At 35.9% G+C, this 19,136-nt stretch overlaps 2 protein-coding genes across 3 annotated transcripts; both read left to right on the forward strand.

Annotated features, from left to right (window-relative positions):
* Positions 5,559–7,811, forward strand: LOC109723116 (probable xyloglucan endotransglucosylase/hydrolase protein 27). The gene is made up of 4 exons (XM_020251340.1): positions 5,559–5,976; positions 6,098–6,198; positions 6,347–6,555; positions 7,101–7,811. Exons 1-4 carry the CDS (start codon positions 5,763–5,765, stop codon positions 7,597–7,599), a joined length of 1,023 nt encoding a protein of 340 aa, XP_020106929.1. The 5' UTR covers positions 5,559–5,762; the 3' UTR covers positions 7,600–7,811.
* LOC109706452 (actin) lies at positions 10,537–13,607 on the forward strand. Of its 2 annotated transcripts, none has more exons than XM_020227265.1 (5): positions 10,537–10,705; positions 11,204–11,266; positions 11,465–11,858; positions 12,340–12,953; positions 13,179–13,607. In XM_020227265.1, exons 2-5 carry the CDS (start codon positions 11,207–11,209, stop codon positions 13,242–13,244), a joined length of 1,134 nt encoding a protein of 377 aa, XP_020082854.1. In that variant the 5' UTR covers positions 10,537–10,705; positions 11,204–11,206; the 3' UTR covers positions 13,245–13,607. The 2 variants fall into 2 exon arrangements, with proteins under 2 accessions (XP_020082854.1, XP_020082855.1); XM_020227266.1 differs by having other exon boundaries at positions 10,537–10,696.

Below are 19,136 nucleotides of genomic sequence, written 5' to 3' on the forward strand. Positions count from 1 at the left end.
TGAATCATCGATCGACTCCGTTAAAATTGATCTAGAGTATTTGAAATACGTAGAAAATAAATTTTGCAATTTTTCGATATCATTTGCCTAGTGAACTAAGGGGCTAAAAATCAACAGCTAAAAATAAAAATCTTACAAAATATGATAATACGACATTAAAATTTTAGATCAAAGATATTGATTTTGTTTTATATAGTATAAAGAATTTTCTATCAAAATTTTACGTGATTTGGATATTTCTACACCGTTAAACTTGCAAACGGCTCACCACAACCATTAAAATTATTAATTTTGAGTACCTTCGATCAATAGGCAAATGATATCGAAAAATCATAAAATTTATTTTTTAAATACTTCAAATCTTTTAAATCAAGTTTAACGGAGCTGATCGACGATTCGAAAGTCACAACATCGAAAACGACCTGAAAGCACGGAAGGCTCCGTACTTCCAGAAGCATAGTAGCCTCACTCTATGAGTAGGGCTACTATGTTTCTGGAAGCACGGAGCCTTCCGTGCTTCCATGTCGTTTTCCATGTTGCGACTTGGGAATCGTCGATCGGCTCCGTTAAACTTGATCTAGAGTATTTGAAGTTCCTAGAAAATAAATTTTATGATTTTTCGATATCATTTGCCTATTAATCGAAGGGGCTCAAAATCAATAATTTTAATGGCCGTAGTGAGCCGTTTGCAAGTTTAACGGTGTAGAAATATCCAAATCATGTGAAATTTTGATATAAAATTCTTTATAGTATATAAAACAAGATCAATATCTTTGATCTAAAATTTTAATGTCATATTATCACGTTTCGTAAAATTTTTATTTTCAGCCGTTGATTTTGAGCCCCTTTGTTCACTGGGCAAATAATATCGAAAAATCGCATAATTTATTTTCTAGTTACTTCAAATACTCTAGATCAAGTTTAACGGAGCCGATCGACGATTCGAAAGTCGCAATATGAAAAACGACTTGAAAGTACGGAAAACTTCGTACTTTCATAAGCATAGTAGTCTCACTCTATATATATATATATATACGTTTTGTTTATTTTATTTAAAAATAAATTTAACTGAAAATATAAATCAATTAGAATTTAAACTTGAGTCTCCAATATTAATCATTAAATTTTTTGACACTTGTACTGGGACCGTCTGTGAACTTGAATATATCTAATGATGTGCCAAATGGGTTTTCTTTTTTCTTGTTTCTTTTTCCTGGTTTCTTTTTCCCGTTTATGTATGCGTGTGAAAGGTAGGACCAAAATAGCTTAACTTATCACCAAAAAGGACAATGAATAATGGGAACGACCTTAGTNTTCTTTTTCCATCCTTTGATGTCTATATATTGCCTCACCAAAATAGCTTAACTTATCACCAAAAAGGACAATGAATAATGGGAACGACCTTAGTGTTATGTTTGCTGTAACTTTATAAGTTTTTCCTTCTTTTCAATTGTTCGAAATCAGAATTTTTGCGGTGAGACATAATTGTAACCTCCCTTAGAGTTTTTTTTTTTTTTTTTTCATCCTCCCATGTCTATATTGTCTCATCTATGTAGCTGAACTCATCTTCTGAATGAATGAAACAGATAGTACGTTATTATTTTCTCAAATTTTTTTTTTGAAAAATAATAAACTATCTATTTTAAATTTTTTTAAAAAATATAAGTATTGATCAACTGTTCCTAACACAAGTGACAAAAAATTGAATGATTGATAACCGTGGTCTCAAATTTGAATCCTACATAATTCATATTTTCAACTAGCTAAATTTATTTTTAAACAAAATAAATAAAACGAATAGTATGCGATCTTCCTCTTAAAATTTTTAAAAAAACTCTGCTAAAAATATAAAATTAATTAATTAAACATGAACTATATATACTGTGTACGGGGCTCGTAATTAAACTTAAACTTATGTGGATACGGGTTGATAAAGTAGGTAGGGAGAATAATGTGTGGGGGAGAGAGAGACATACATGATCACGAGTGAAAGAGGCGACAGCTGTGGATGAAAGGGGCGGAGGCGCGTGCCCGCTAATCCCGTGCCTCCGATCCATTTATTTTTGGCTCCACACCACCCCCCAACCCCCCACCCGAGAAAAAAAACAGAAAAGAAAAGGTTTTTTTTTTTAAGAAAAAAAAAACAATCTTAATAAGCTTATTGGGCTTATCCACGCGTTGTGGGCCCCACTTTTGGGCCGTGACATAATTACCGGGAGGAAGTCGCTCTGCCTCTCTGGCATTACCGCACTGTCCTTTCTCTTTGCTGCATCACTATCGTGGCCACGGTTACCATTATTTTCTTTTTTATTTATTACTAGAAAAAAGAAAAAACTACTTTAATAATAGTCAAGTATAATAGACTTTTTTTTGCTTTTATCAAACAATATTTTACTTATCCCCGGCTACTGAGGTTTCGTTTGAGATTGCGGGGAGGTTTCCTTACGTAAAATTGCGCTCCATATATCGTGATTAGTCATATATTTTCTGCGATTCTATCGGAGAACGTAAAGGCGTATCTTTATATATTTTTACCCAACTCTAATTTATCTAATAACGTTAGATGGATCTTAATGCCAAAAATACCAAACTAAGCCTAAAAAGTCTACAATATATATTATTTATATCTTTAGAAATACTAGTTGAGTATATGTGCAAATACACGTAACAATTATTTTAATTTATTTTAAATCAATATAAATTTGTAATTATATTTATTTAAAAATTTATAATAAAAATTATATTTTATAAATTCATATGTTATATTTTATTAGAAAATATTTGTAATATTCTATCTTTTTTTATATACATTAAATATTTTTATATATTTTTTGATTTCTGATGGTCTAAAATTTAAGTGCGCGTTTTAAACAAAAAGCATCAAAATTAAATTCATATTAATTTCAAATTTTAAAATTTAATTTTGATCCACTATAGTTAAAAATTTTTAATTGTTAATTCAAATTTGATATCAAAAATTAAATTTAATTCACGATTTAAACTCAAATTTAAATTTTAATGTGAAATAAATGTATAGGAATACTATATTTTAACAGATTGATAATAACCATTTGTTTTATTTGAAATATTTTTAACGAATTGATCATAAGTTCGTAGAATTAGATTTATAGATGGATATAAATGCTATTTTTTAATAAATTGATCAGAACCGATCGTTCGTTTTTATTTGATATATTTTTTAATAAACTGATTATAACTATTCATATGGAATATTTTTTTTTTTTTATTTCATTTGTCATTGTAGAAATTTCTATACGATTTTATATATAGTAGAGATATAATAGTTCAACTCCTACTATATATAGAGAGAGACGACTATAATGGTATTAATAGTACAAAGCACTTGGTGCTATTTTTTTCGCTATTAAATCTACTTTCTTAATCATTGCCATCTCTTGGATCATAATATTCTACCAACTACCCACTAATANATATATATATATAATAATTGGACCAGAATACTATTAATAATATTTGGATTTTTTTACTCTTGAATTTTTAATCTTTAAATAAAAATTATAGGGTTTAGAATGCTACTGGTCTATTGTACTTATACGTATAATAGCTAGTATACTCTTATGAGTATAGAACCTTTTGTACTTATAAGTTTTCGGCCGTTGGATAAAGAAATATGCGGTTATGATGATAATGATCTTCTGTTAGGATGATGGTGGTTCGCTAGGATTTAGTGCGTAGTTGGTTGAATAGTACGATCTAACGGATGAAAATGCTCAAAAGAGTAGATTTAATCTAATGGTCGAAAATTCATGAGTACAAAGAAATCTATCCTCATAAGTATAATTCCCGGACTCCGGATAATAAATATTGAGCTAGACCGGTGAACTAATATGTGCTTAAGACCATACTATTATACTTCTCTAGAAGGGAAAAATTCTAAATTTATATCATGTGTTTACATGGACAAGCAATTTAATTTTATGACCTAGTCTCTTGACAAAATATAATATGTTTAAATGTTTTATTCAAATTCAAATTTCACGATACTTCAATTTAAAAACTAACTGTTGAGCACGGTTTACATCCGTGCGCTTAATTTACTTTTGTGCTACCCAAGATGACGAGTTTGCATGTCCCACTACTTGCGTAACAAGTCATCGTAAATTGTGTCTCACCATCGCATTAAATTTCTCTCATTATATTTATTGAGACCAATGAAAAATTAGAAAATAAAAGAATATGTATAATTTTTTTTTCCATCCAGTTACCTACAAAATTTAATGCAGATGTGTAACAGTTATATCGTATCATTAATATTTAATTAATTATTTTTTTAAAAAAATATAATAAAAATATTTTTAAAATAATTATGATATGTTGGATAAATTTTTTTTAAAAAAATTAATTAGTTGAGAAATATCACATTATCAATGTGATTGCTGCATTGTAGACTTTTAATTTTCTCAAATTTGGGCTTAAACAATATGCACAATTTTATTTTTTTTATCACATACCAATTGACCTATAAAATTTCTCTAATTATATAATTAATAATTATTATTTTTGAGATACACTCTAAGTATGGCCATATTTAAATCAAGTGTTGCTAATTTACCCACTTCAGTCAAAACATAGGTCACAAATTATTCATGTCACGTGACCCAATTACCCATTATAAATAAATTCTAATTAAATTAATCAAATAAAAAAAATATAAAGGGGTTATAAATAAAATAATTAGTTAACAGAAGAGGGCATGTTTGTCAACGATGAGTGGGAAAGGGGGCGGCGCCTGGGGCTGTGCCCTTCTTTTGTGTAGTCCCTCTAGTTTATTTAAATTTAATTAAATTTAATTTAATTTAATTTAATGTTGTGATAATAAAATCTGAAAGATTTGAATGTGATTAAATTTCAAATATCCTCATATCATTTTAGAATCCGTACTTCAATAAATGGCCTTGTTAAATCCCCTCTCGTCAGGGCAGTTAATGGTGTATTTCCCATGAAAAAAAAAAATATAATTTCTAGTAAATGTTGAAGTACTGAGCATTATATCCAAAATCAATCAATTATACCGTATCAAGTAAAATAAAAAAAAATTAATCAAAATAACATAGTATAAATCTATTAATTAGATGTTATAAATTATAATAGAATAATTCTCACCTCATATGCGAAAATAAGTCTTATTTTGTTATTATGTTTACATACAATTCAAAAGCTTTTAGTTGTATGGAATAATTGTGATTGGAAGACTTTTTTTCAATTGTGATTTGGTCGTTGAAGCATTTTAACTATCACGCAAATTTTTTTTAAAAAATCAATGGAGGATCTTACAGAACAGTAGAAGCTTTGAACTAACTCTAACATGAATCCAAACAAATATATGATCATAATTATGTGTAATTTGAATTGAAAAAACAATTACCAATTATTATTACAGAAAAAAAAAACACTGGAAACATAAACAACACCTATGAGATGCCAAATGGGTCCTCAAAGCATCCAAGGAATACCATAAACCCCACCATATCCCCCACCCCCTCCCTCTCTCTCTCTCTCTCTCTCTCTCTCTCATAAAAAGCCCACACCTTTGCTTCTCCTTTCCACTCCCATTCCCCTCTCTGTCTCTCTCTCTCTCTCTCTCTCTCTCTCTCTCTACGCTCGCCTTTGAATTAGAAACGCGTATAGCGAAACCCAAGATATCACGAGCTCACAAAGTGAAGAAGCAATAAAGGGGAAAGGGGAGAGAGAGAGAGAGAGAGAGAGAGAGAGAGAGATTGATGGGTTCGTCGCTTCCTTTGTTCCTCTTCCTCAATCCCCTGTTTCTCTTCTTCTTCTTCTTCTTCTTTTCCTCCTGCAATGCATTCGCTTCTCCATTAGAGAGCGTTCGAGCCCTCTCGTTCGAAGAGGGGTACACGCAAATCTTCGGGGACAACAATCTCAGGCTCCTCCGCGACGGGAGGAGCGTTCGCATTGCCCTCGACGAGAACACTGGTAACAAAAAACCCTCATTTTCCTTCAAAAAAGAATTAAAAAAAACCATTTTTTTGGGTATTGATTCCTTTTGTTGTGCTTGTTTTTGATCGAATGGGGTGGGGTTTTGGTGAACACTCAGGTGCGGGTTTCGCCTCACAAGACCTATACCTTCATGGGTTCTTTAGCGCTTCGATCAAACTCCCCTCCGATTACGCCGCTGGAGTCGTCGTCGCCTTCTATGTGAGCCTCTTCTCCTCTCTTTTAATTCCTTTTTTTTTTTTACCGCAGAACAGCAAAAGTACCCAACCTTGTGTTCTTGCTCTGAAAATACGATGCCATGCTTGCAAAGTTACCTTTTTTTTCCTTTCCCCTTTATTTTTGGTTGTAGATGTCGAATGGGGATACGTATGAGAGAACCCATGACGAATTAGACTTCGAGTTCCTGGGAAACGTTAGGGGAAAGGAGTGGAGGCTCCAAACAAATGTCTATGGAAATGGGAGCACCAAAGTTGGAAGAGAGGAAAGATACGATTTTTGGTTCGACCCAACTGAGGATTTCCACCAATACTCCATCCTCTGGACCCATAATCGCATCATGTGAGTCTCCAAATTAAACTAATTTAAGATACCAAATTTTACTTCTTCTGTTTTAGCATTTATGCTTCTTTTTTTTTTTTTTTTGTAGATAGATATTCTATTTATGCATGCTTCTTCTTATTACATCTTTCCCCGAGTTTTACGGTTGTATTTGTTTGGGTAAAGCATGCAAACATTTCCCCTTTCATGTTAGATACACAAGGAATCTCTTTTAATGCCTGAAAAGAATGTGAAGCTGGATATGGGAGAAGGGTTTACAAATTGCTTTGTTACCTATTCTTTCTATAGAAAGTTTTGCTTTATTAGTATTGTGTCTTTTTAAGCTCATCTGGGTAAAGTTTCAGAACCTATCTGTTTTTGGCAAATCATTGCCTTTTTTATGCTTGTTATCATTCTTCACCCTCTGTTTAATGTTTATTTCCTCAATTTAGGCACTTGTGAGTGATAGTGAAAATCTTGTCCCTGATTTTAAAGATCAACACATATTTCTACCAATGTATTTTTCCTAATAACTTCGTTTTTTTATATATATATATATATTCCAGATTTTACATAGATAACACTCCAATTAGAGAGGTTGTGAGGAGTGAGGCCATGGGAGGGGCCTTCCCCTCCAAACCCATGTCCCTCTATGCTACAATATGGGATGGCTCTAGTTGGGCTACTTTAGGCGGGCGCTACAAGGTCAACTATAAATACTCTCCGTTCGTTGCGGAATTCGCCGACCTCGTCCTCCACGGCTGCCCCGTGAACCCACTGGACCACTCATTGGCGTGCGAAGGGCCGGAATCGGCCCAATTCAATTCAGTTATGATATCGGCTGATCAGCGCGCCGCAATGGAGGCCTTTCGAAGGAATCATATGAGCTATTCTTACTGCCACGACCGCGAAAGATATCCGAGCCCTTTACCCGACTGCTCACTCGACGAAGAGTCCACGCACTTTTTCGGGCGAGACGGGCTGAAGTTTGGCGACCGGAGGCACCGTGGTCGAAGGAACCGCAAGCAGCGAAGCCCGGCTAGCCGAAGCGATGCTTCCATTTGAGTTTGGTTAACAATTCTTTCTTGTTTAGATTGTGATGTCATTCATGTTGTATAGTAAGGGAGAGGGAGAGGAGTTCATTGGAGCATTGTTAGATTAATTCGGTTAGATTTTATTCCTAGTTTCTCATATCTCTGCACTTTAATTTGTGTTTCTATTTGTTGGATCAATTCATGCATATATATATATTCAATCTTTTGTTTGTTTCCTCTTTATATGTTTACAAATTTCGTCTCCTCATTTCACATGGGGATGTTAGCTTTACAGATGTGTCTGTTTACAAAAGGGGTAGGATTAAGTCACAAGTTCTTGTGAGCATGTCTCCTCTTGGCCTTTATTAGTTTATATATCGTTATGTCCTGATGGAACATTCAAGTGTTGGAATTTTGTGGCCATGAGAGCACATGTAACATGTACCAGAGATTGGGGGGTCTCCTTAGCTTCATCTCCATGTGGAGGTTGCAACTAAGAGTGCACTGTCCCTCTGATATTTACTTAAGCTAGTAGTTGTTATATAAATTTATGGTGTTTTTGGTGTCAAGCAAAGGATTAATCATTCATCAGTTCTAAAGGGGTTTCCCACCTTCCCCCCTCCTTTTTTGTGGTGGGTCTACACCAAACACATGGAACTTTAAATACACTTATTAATAAGAGGCTCCGGGGAGGTGGAACAGGGTTTGGTCCCAGTCACTTAATACACCAGCAAATGACCTTACCAGCAGGTCATGCGCCTTATTGCATGTTAATTCCTTGTCCTCTGATGTTTCTCATTTTTAAGTTAGAAAACCATACTACAAAGCACCTTACCAGCAGCTCTTATATGTTTTTGGAACCGTAGTTTTGCAACTCATTTCTAGAGACATTAACTAGACTCTCGAATTGATGCTTGACTATGCCAGCTACTTTAAATTACGATCACTCAGCTCTAACTAGAAGTCATTAAGTTAAAACCCAGATGCATAGCGAAAGAGATTTCGGTTAATGATAAAAAATGATGAATTTTTATTGAAAACGCAACTTCAATAATGTGTTTGGTTTGGGGTTAAGGGATGGGATAACCCCTTAATCCCAATTTTATTCCCAAACATGATTATAGGGGGACCCCACCCCAAATGGGCTAACCCGGAATAATTCATTTGGAGTGGGATTAACTAACCCCAGCTAACCCCACCGCACCCCACTACTCCAACCAAACAAAACACTATTTTACTCACTATCCTTTTTATCCCACCTATTCCAACCAAACACTATTTTTTTTAATCCTGGGCTAACTCAAATTCTCAACCAAACACAAAAATATTCTAATCTCACCTTAACTCTGAACGTAACCCTATCCCTGAAATAACTAGTTTTTCCTTAACTCCGAACCAAACGATAGTAAGAGTTCTATTTGATTTATAAAGTTTCAGATTCTCCAGAAATGTAAGTTGATCCATTAAAATGATCAATTATTGTTTTTCTTCTTTCCACACAACTTAATTTGTTGGACATTCTTTCCTCTGGCAATCTCAGAAAAAATAAATAAATAAATAATCCTTCCTCATTTCATTTTTTTTTTCAAAAAGAAGCAAATCACCATTTAGTTTGATTAGAATACAATAATTCAAATACTCGCAGAACACTAGCAACATTGGGTGTATATATGCTAATAACTAAACCCAGCCATACTGATTACTGAATACAACTGGATAATAAACAGGGGCTCTTGAAATTTGAGCCAATTATAAAAAAAATAGAACAAAAATTTTGATCAAAAAAGTCAACCAATCGCAACACTTTGGCACTGTTACCACCATTGGTGGAGGTCCCCTTTTTTTTTTTCCTTTTTTTTATTTTTTCCCCTCATTCTCCTGTAGCTTGTTAATGGGGATGGTGATGATGCTCTTAGCTGTTTCCCTCTCTGTTTGGTGCAAGTGGAGGGGTTAATTTTGTTTGGGCCAAGGATGGAAAGGGGATGTGAGTGTGGGCTCATTTGACTGGGTTTGTAGGGGAACAAGGGCTAGGGTTAGGGTTAGGGTTAGGGTTTGGCCCCCTCATTGTTTTCTGACCCCCAATTGAATGAGTTGGGCAGAGGGAGAGGTGGGACTGTTTTGCATGTGAAGGGGAGGAGACAAGTCCCTGCTGGCTCTGGACCCTCTTGTTGTGTCATGGTGGTCCAGCACAAAGAATTAGAATCTGATTATAATAATATTCTGCAATCACAAGATTCAATGAGTTTACGACATTAATGTCAAAAACTTAGAAATTTGAGTTACTAATCATTTCCCTTTTCTTTTTTTTTTTTCTTTTTTTTTTTTTTTTTTTTTTTTTTTTTTTTTTTTTTTTTTTTTTTTTTCTCATCTAGCTTTCACAGGATACAACGCATTCTGACGTTCACATCTAATACCAATATTCCAAGAGCTGAAAGTAATAACAGTTCAAATTGCAACAGTAGCGTCACGTGCCGGGTTGCAGAAAATTTGCTCCTATTTTAGTTGGGGTTAGTCGCGTACGAGGGACCCTGGCCCATTTTTACAACTCATCAGACACTTTGGGGAACTTAGCCCAACAAATTTCCTTCTCAGCGCATCTGCAATTGGGCCTGTTATCTAAAACTAAACCTTAATAAAAGATCTAGATATGATGGCCCTTTCTTTTTTTCTGAAAATGTTCTAAATATAGTATGCTTGAGTTATCATAAGCCATTCTCCGTTCATCTTATCTTATATACATTAACAATGGACAATTGAGTTGTTCTGACGAATAAATTAAGATAGTAAAATACGTGGCACACTCAAAGAAATGCACAGAACGGACCAGCTTAACCCGACCCGACCCGACCCGGCCCGACCCGACAGTTTCGGTCGCGTCGTGGGCTGCGTCAGACGCGGTCGCGAATTTCCAATTTGAGCGGCGCGCGCAAAGCGCGGGTCCAACCACTCATCGAAAGAGAGAGAGAGAAAGGGAGAGAGAGAGAGGGAGGAGACGCGCACGCACAAATAGAGTTCTCTTAAGAGAGAGAGAGAGAGAGAGAGAGAGAGAGATTGAAGATCTAGGGTTTCCTCATCGTCGTCCCACAGCGATCGCCCTCGCACTTTGGCTCATCTTCTTCTGAAACATTGTTCGTTGGGCAAGAGATCTCTCAACCCTTCTTTTCCTATTAAGACGAGTTTGATCTATGATTATTTCATTATTAAATTGCACATTCCTGGCGTTAAATTGATGCAGCTCTTTGTTTCTTTTTTCTTTTTTCTTTTTTGGGCCTTATGGATTTGAGTTAAATTACTGCTAAGGTAGAAAGATCATCTATGAACATGTCATTGAACCAAAAAAAGAAAAAAACAGAAAAAAGAAATCAACATTTGTAAGAATCGAATCTATATTATCCATTTCAAAAAATCTCTTCCTTTTTAGCATGTGATTCTCGAAATTGATTAGTTATTAGGGGGAAAAAAAACTTGAATGATATTTCTGAGCAAATTCTCTATTACGTGATTGGATTTAAGATACCGCCTCTGCCTGTGCCTCTGTCTTATTGTATCTGGCTGCGGCTGCGATCCTTGCCGCGTCGCAAGTGAAGAGTTTTGATCTTAGCATGTAATCCTTTCCTTTGTGTACCAATTAATAGGAAATGGCGGACGGTGAGGATATCCAGCCTCTTGTGTGCGACAATGGGACCGGAATGGTTAAGGTACAGCATAAACACTCCATATCTTAAGGTTTTCCTCCTCTTTTTTTTTTTAAAAAAATTGTGTCCAGGGTTCAGATGTGCCATTTGCCTCAAGTATTCTACCGGATTTCGGATGTTGTTCCTTGGAAGGCATAGTTAGCTTTGATATTTTCTTTTGCAATATTTGAAGATTGATTCTAATATTTGTTATTTTCCAAGGCTGGATTTGCTGGAGACGATGCGCCGAGGGCTGTATTTCCTAGCATCGTGGGCCGTCCACGTCACACGGGAGTGATGGTTGGCATGGGCCAAAAGGATGCTTATGTCGGGGACGAGGCTCAATCGAAGCGTGGTATTTTGACCCTTAAATACCCAATTGAGCACGGCATCGTCAGCAATTGGGACGACATGGAGAAGATCTGGCACCACACTTTCTATAATGAGCTCCGTGTGGCTCCAGAAGAGCACCCTGTTCTTCTCACTGAGGCACCGTTGAATCCGAAGGCTAACCGTGAAAAGATGACTCAGATCATGTTTGAGACCTTCAATACTCCGGCTATGTATGTTGCTATTCAGGCTGTTCTTTCTCTTTATGCCAGTGGCCGTACAACTGGTAAGTGAATACATTACCTAACTGTCTCGATTGTCTGACGGTAGACTTTCTCAGCTTCTACTTCAATTAATTTAGAATGAAAAATTTTCATGTCTGCAAGTGTATGTTCTTTCCTTGTGGAATGTAGTATTTATACCTATACTAATAGTCTAATATTCAGTTTGCAAAAAATTCTGAACTTTCTTGCATGAAAATTTTTGCAACTTCAAGATTGCTTTCTCTGGGAACATTTTTAATGAATCTGCTACTATATACAAATGCATCCGTGATTGATTTTTCCATTACTTAAAATGAATGATTCATTCATGGCTTGACCACACTTTCGAATTGTTTCCATTGTATGAATTGGTGCCACGTCCTATGATGCTGTAATGTATTTCTTTAATTTATGGAATGGTTAACCCATGGCTAAGTTGCGCTTCATGTTTTTGGATTCGTTGTTTAATCACATTGACAATGCTTGTTCTGTTGTCTCCTGTAGGTATTGTCCTTGACTCTGGTGACGGAGTGAGCCACACTGTGCCAATATACGAAGGATACGCTCTCCCACATGCGATCCTCCGCCTTGACCTTGCAGGCCGTGACCTAACTGATGCCCTGATGAAGATTTTGACTGAGCGAGGCTACTCCTTCACCACCACGGCAGAACGTGAGATTGTCCGCGACGTGAAGGAGAAGCTTGCCTACATTGCGCTTGACTACGAGCAGGAGCTCGAGATGTCAAAAACCAGCTCCTCTGTTGAGAAGAGCTATGAGTTGCCTGACGGGCAAGTGATCACCATTGGGGCGGAACGTTTCCGCTGCCCGGAAGTCCTTTTCCAGCCATCCATGATCGGGATGGAGGCAGCAGGAATACATGAGACAACGTACAATTCGATCATGAAATGCGACGTGGATATAAGGAAGGACCTATATGGGAATATTGTGTTAAGCGGGGGTTCAACAATGTTTCCAGGCATCGCTGATAGGATGAGCAAGGAGATCACTGCATTGGCACCTAGTAGCATGAAGATTAAGGTGGTGGCTCCCCCAGAGAGGAAGTACAGTGTATGGATCGGAGGATCCATCTTGGCATCCCTCAGCACATTCCAGCAGGTGAGGACTAAGCCTAAAAAGCCGACTACTTTGTGTTCGCTAATACTCAATGATTCATGAGTTATGCATATATTCCATTTGGACTCAGATTATGTGGATGACGAGGAAATGAATATCTCATAACAATTTCTATTGTGGATTTAAACTTTGCTAGTATATTTTCTAGCCATTTCTTTTATGTATATTCCATTTAACTGAAAATGTTGTTTGTTGTTTGTTTGGCAGATGTGGATTGCAAAGGCCGAGTATGATGAATCCGGACCATCAATTGTGCACAGGAAATGCTTCTAATTCTTCTGCAATGGAAAGTGAGACTTGAGGTTGGATCGCTTACATGCCTGGAGATGTTGCTTGTTCTCTTTCCTTTCTACAATCATTTTGTTCTGCGTGGCGTTGAGAGTGCTGGTCTTCCTCGGCAAAATATGCAATTCCTAAGTGCTCTTAGTGATGTTTTTGTCTCATTTACGTAGGGGCAACCATAATCCGGCTTTAATTCGGGCTCTCAGTGTGGCTATTGCCTAATAAGATTACTATGTTAATGCTGATTTTTCCGGCTGAAAATTGTTTATCCTACAAATAAATATGCAATTTGCTTTTGCATTCACCTATTGTTTCAGGAAATATATGCTCTGGTATTCTTCTATGTTGTCTAAATCTTTGAGCGAAGTATACTTGTTTTTTGAATACTTAATTGCTTAAATAAACAGATTATAATTTGGCCTTTCATTGTAATCAACAAACATGAGTTGAAACTTGAAATTGCTCTCTGAAGCATGTTATTTCACATGTAGCTCTTATTTCTTTCAGTAGAATAGGAGGTTCACGGGCATTTGCCCATATATTGCTACATGTGTCGGAATCATTTCGTATATAACTCACCATTACATTCAAAGCATAGCAAAACAGATCAAGTTAGCATATATGCTAATGTCTATGCCAACTCGAGCTAATCTTACGTCGTTCTGTGATTCAAGATTAGTAATTCATCGTGTAAAAAGCTTTGTTAAGAGGGGAGTGTAAGGGATATCTTAAGATTTTAATTGTGCTTTGTTTGTTTTTGGCAAGAGAGTACAAGAAATATTTGTCAACATTTCATAGACTCGCCGGAAGTTGTATTTTTTCGCGGTATTGCTTTTGCAGATCCTAGTCATCCATATCTTATCTCATTCAATTGCATAGGTTGTGGTAGGTTAAACAAGTTTGTTTTATCATACAACGCAATATGAATGAGTCAGGTTGGGATCTAATTGTCAAACTCAACTGAGTGTCACTAATTGTGAGCTAGACTCCTCTGTCATTCGAAGATGCCTAGTCCATCTTAACTTTTTATATCTTCTTTTCATGAGAGATAGTTGAATTTTCTTCGTCACTTGATAGTTTTAACTATCTATTTTCTTTCTGGTGTAGCTCACTGTAGAACCTCCTTTAGATATTCACTGCAGCTAATTTCAGCTGTTTCAGATTTACTGGTCCAATTATGGTACCGAAAAAGAGCAAAAGTGTGTTAAGAAAAAGCGCTACACAACTTGCATAATATATAGCCTAATTTTGTTTTTTTTTTTTTTTTGAGAGATAGATAGCATGCTACCCACTTCGTTTATTTCATATAGAAATAAACTTAGCTAGAAATGTGAATCAACTAATTTTGTTAAAATACATGGATGATCGTATCTGTATGTTTAATTGTTTCAGCGAATGTAATAAAGTTATTTTCTAGTAGCTTAAATCATGCAGGGTAGAAAGAATAACTCTTCTTCTCTGATACTTTGTTTGTCATGGATTGATTACCTCTGATATGTAAAGAGCTGCAGATTTTTCCTGATCTTGATTTTTACAAATTACAACCACCATGGTGAGAACAGTACAGAAAATTAAAAAGAAGGAAATTCTCAAACCAGTGTTGCTATCTATTATTCTGGCATTCATGGATAAGAGAAAAGTATATTCCTAGTATTCAGGAGCTATAGTCCATATATATAATATATGTAAAGAGTGGAGAGATATACAGTTGGAGGTTGGTTGTTAGTAGTTCTTTTCAAATGATGTCTCTGTATGTTCTTCTGTGCTATGTTTATTCTTTTTCCCTAACATGGCATATTACAAACTGGGTTTCCGCACAGTTGCACATGAGATGTCTTAACTACTACATTGACAGCTGGAGCTTTCCCAATGTAAACATCACAAACAGTTTCCTTTGAAAACTGAAGCAACCATAGAGATTATATTCTCCATGGTCCATTATTGTTTGGTAGTGCATCACAGATGCCTCTGTACTGAGTCTTAGCATATGATAACTCATTCTCAATGAGTTAGGTGGTGCAGATATTCTGTGATGGAAATGAACTGTGACGTTCCGCATGAACGAGATGCGATCCGGATCGTGATTTATTCTTCACAGCACATGGCGTGTTGCGAGAAGGAGCTGCGGAATTCTTGTGTGGTGGCTTATGCCGTTACATCCTGATACGTCCCACATCAGGAGATGATGGTATCGTAAAGCACAAGCATTTTGACATGGATCGATACGGAATTTTCTGCCGATAAACATAGATTGGGTAGAGGAGAAAAAGCTCAAAGCTTTAAACAAATTGTAGAAAGGGGAATAGGATCCAAAGCAAAGCAGGGGTAAATGTTGATGCATGGGGAAGTACTTTATAGCTGGAGCATGACCACCCCTGAATGCTTTTGGATACTTGAAAGTTGAAAGCTGAAAGCTTTGTCTTCAAGTTGTGGCCCATCCATGACATGAATGTACGCAATTGGAATCCAATGAAAGTAGAGACCAATCAAATGAAAAAGGGGGCCTACACAGAGACACTCCTCTCATGTGATATGTCATGGAAAGATACAGATGTGTTTCATCTTTTCACAGCATTAGAACTGGCTCTCCTGTAGGAGTGGGGAGCCTGGTGCTATTTAGTGTTCCAATTATAGCAATTTAAGGGGATAAATGTCCAAAGCTCTGCCCTCTCTGAATACAACTCCTCTGGAAAAGGCTAGTCATATTGATAGGTATAACTCATGCAAGAGGAATTAGGATCACATGCGAGAGAGAGGATAAATGTTACTAGGAAAAATGCAATAACAGATACTGCATGTGTGGGTTCCATTCCATTGAGGCAACGAAACAAGCTCTCTTTTTCTTTTTTTTTTTTCTTTTTTTTTTCTTTCAATTATTAATCGGTCCCTATTATCATGGAGTTTAGTTAGTGGGCCATATTAGGCCCAAGCCCAAATAAACTCTGGTAGTGGCCCCAGCATAGTCAAGGCCTGGTTATAAACAATGTTTTAAGTTGGGCCTGATCCTTTTTTATTGACTTAAATGGCCTCTGTTACGTATAAATTACTCTTCAGGGTTAAAAAAAAAAAAAAAAAAAAGAAAACGAAGAAAAGGAAACAAAAAACAAGGAAAAAGAAATATAGGTACGAATTGAATTGGTCCTTGCATTGGATGTTTTGGCTTTACTTTAGTTCCCAGATGATTAATGCATGCAAACGAAACCAAATTTTATTTCAAACCTTGTATTCGAACACTCGAAGAGCCAAACAAGCACATAGGCTTCGACGCGCTAACGCTTTATTTAAGGAAGAGTTTAGTTTACTATTTCATTACGTTCTACATATATAGTATTGTAGGTACGCGACACCTCATCATAAGTTGGTGGCTGGTGGAAGAAACAAATTATATGTTTGATTATTTTTATTCGACATATATATAATAATGCTAAAGTGAGAGGAAAGTAATTAAGCAATGCTTTAATTTTCAATGTTGAACAACTGTGTGATGTTACGTTAATCCGTCCTTTTTAATCGAGTAATCAATGATTTGACAGAAGCTTCTGATAGAGCCATAACATGGTCTTGTGTATATCTTTAGCTTTGTCCCAAACAAAGGTGTACTTAGTATGCAGTAATACATCTTCATTTGTTCCCATTTGACTTGTCCAAGTCGAAGCATCTATTTATGTACCACCAATTTCCAAATGCCTCTATTAATTGCACGTGATGAGGGAAAAACAAAAATGTCTAAAGTTAACGAGTCACCTCACAACTAGAATCTACTTATGTTGGAAAAATCATGCGGAATTAATCCACCATCTCAAAAATTAAAATTATTTAGAATCTCACAATTAATGCGCTAGAATCAAATAGTTGCGTTATAATCATTTCGATAAGGGCAAAATTCTTATGCCACATCTATCAAGTCAAAATACCATCTAAAAGATTTTAGTGTATCTTGTTTTATTGTCCAAATTTTAGTTTCAAATAAAGGCTCTAAAGAGATATACACGTGTACCCAGTATTAGCCCTTTTAAGGTCATTAGAATGCTCAAGAAGCCAAAAAAAAGAAAAGAAAAGAAAAAGAAAAAAAAGTGTATCATGTCATATGCATGATTGGCCATTAATTATTCATTTAAGTTCAAATTAATGGATAACTACTTCTCCCTCCTTTTAATGCTGCTACAATAAGTAATATCCATTTGCTTGGTTTCCAAATTAAACTCTGGAAACTTTGCAGGAAAATAGTGATTCTTTTAATCGCATCCCTGTTAAGGATAAGTTAACCTACATGAAGATCTACTGTTGCTTACTATTTGTGGATAGCTATGTAGAATAGTAATGATGTATACCAAAGCAGCTGTTGCAATAGTAACAGCATAAAACAACCAACTTGTTAATTGTAGTTCTGTGGAATCGACTAGATTTTTATGAATTTTCACGAGGAAGGTAGCTAGCTACCTATTTTATTCATTCGGTAAATGAACTCAGCAACAAACGTATGATAGCTAGCAAGGTGTCGCAGGAAAATACCAAAACAAAGGCAAAAAAAGAGAGCAAAATAGATGGAAATTATAAAACGACACCGCGACAAAGGCAACAGGAAAATTTAAACCCCACTTCAGAAACTGATTCTCCTTTGGCCTACAATGTGCGGTCCACAACTCTGTCGTCGTTCCTACATCCGACCATATCTGCATGAGTCAATCAATTTATGCTTGTTACGATTTAATGCTTAGGATTTCATATTCAAGCAGCTCGTTGCTACACAATCAGTTAACTTAAGGGAGAAAAGCAATTCAAGCGTTTTTTGAAGCCGACCTACAGTCAATCTGGTTATTACTTTTGAGTGTTTTAAACTATATTACAACTCTGTGCCCTCAAGTTATTATATGCAAGTTAAGTTCTAGTATCGTACAACAAGAGCTAAGCATTTAATTCCTGGACCTTTGATCCGGTAATTCCACCCAAATATAAAAAAAAAAAAATCAACAATAAGATTGTTACAAAAAGATCCAACAGCTTGTAAAAGATCTTCATGCGTATACATTCGCTCACAAGCATGGCAGATGTCGAATGCAGAACGTTGTGTGTGTAGATAGATTAAGGGCCTGCTTGTTTGGCCTAGTTCTATGTCTTACAATCGCATTTAAGATCATAAAGACCATGCGACGCACAATTAATTGAGGGAAATTTGCGAAAAATGAGTTATTTTGCACATAGAGTTTTCCAAAATTGAAATGCTCCTCTAGGCCATATAGATTCTAACTAATATCTTTACTAATGTAAGAAATAATACATCGAGATTTAACTCACGACCTTGTGAAAAATCAGACCTTTCTCAGATTGGCTTCGACACTGCATGCTAAGACTATTCCCGAATCATATTCTACAAGATTAGATTTTCGGCTAAATGGTATCAGATATAGTCTAAAGCGCTCTTGGTTATCAGAGATCGGTCGTTTAATAATGGCATTCAATCCCTTTCAGTGGGGTGATTTTCCAACTCTATCCTCTCCCTCTCTCTCCCTTCTTTTTCTTTCTGAAAACATGCCAGTATATGTACCTTACACATGTGTAGTACCTCGGCTCCCGGCCATTTGGGCTAATCATAATTACTTTAATAAGCCGCACTATTCGGCCCAAAGTTTAATACTGGGCCGGGCCAATTTCATCGAACTTATTCTAAACGAACATTAATTAAATCTAACCCGGCCCGACACCGACAGTCGAAATGCTTTGGCAAGAGTAATGTTGTATTGTTTATGATATATTGTTAGAGGAAATCTACTAATAAAATTTTAGGATTAATTGCTTTGACTTCCAATTTGAGCTTAATTTCAATCACATCCTTAGCGTTTAAATTTGACAATTCAGTCTCCACAATTTGTCTCGGGCGATAGT

This window comes from Ananas comosus, linkage group 2, assembly GCF_001540865.1.
Source record: "Ananas comosus cultivar F153 linkage group 2, ASM154086v1, whole genome shotgun sequence".
Taxonomy (NCBI): Eukaryota; Viridiplantae; Streptophyta; class Magnoliopsida; order Poales; family Bromeliaceae; genus Ananas; species Ananas comosus.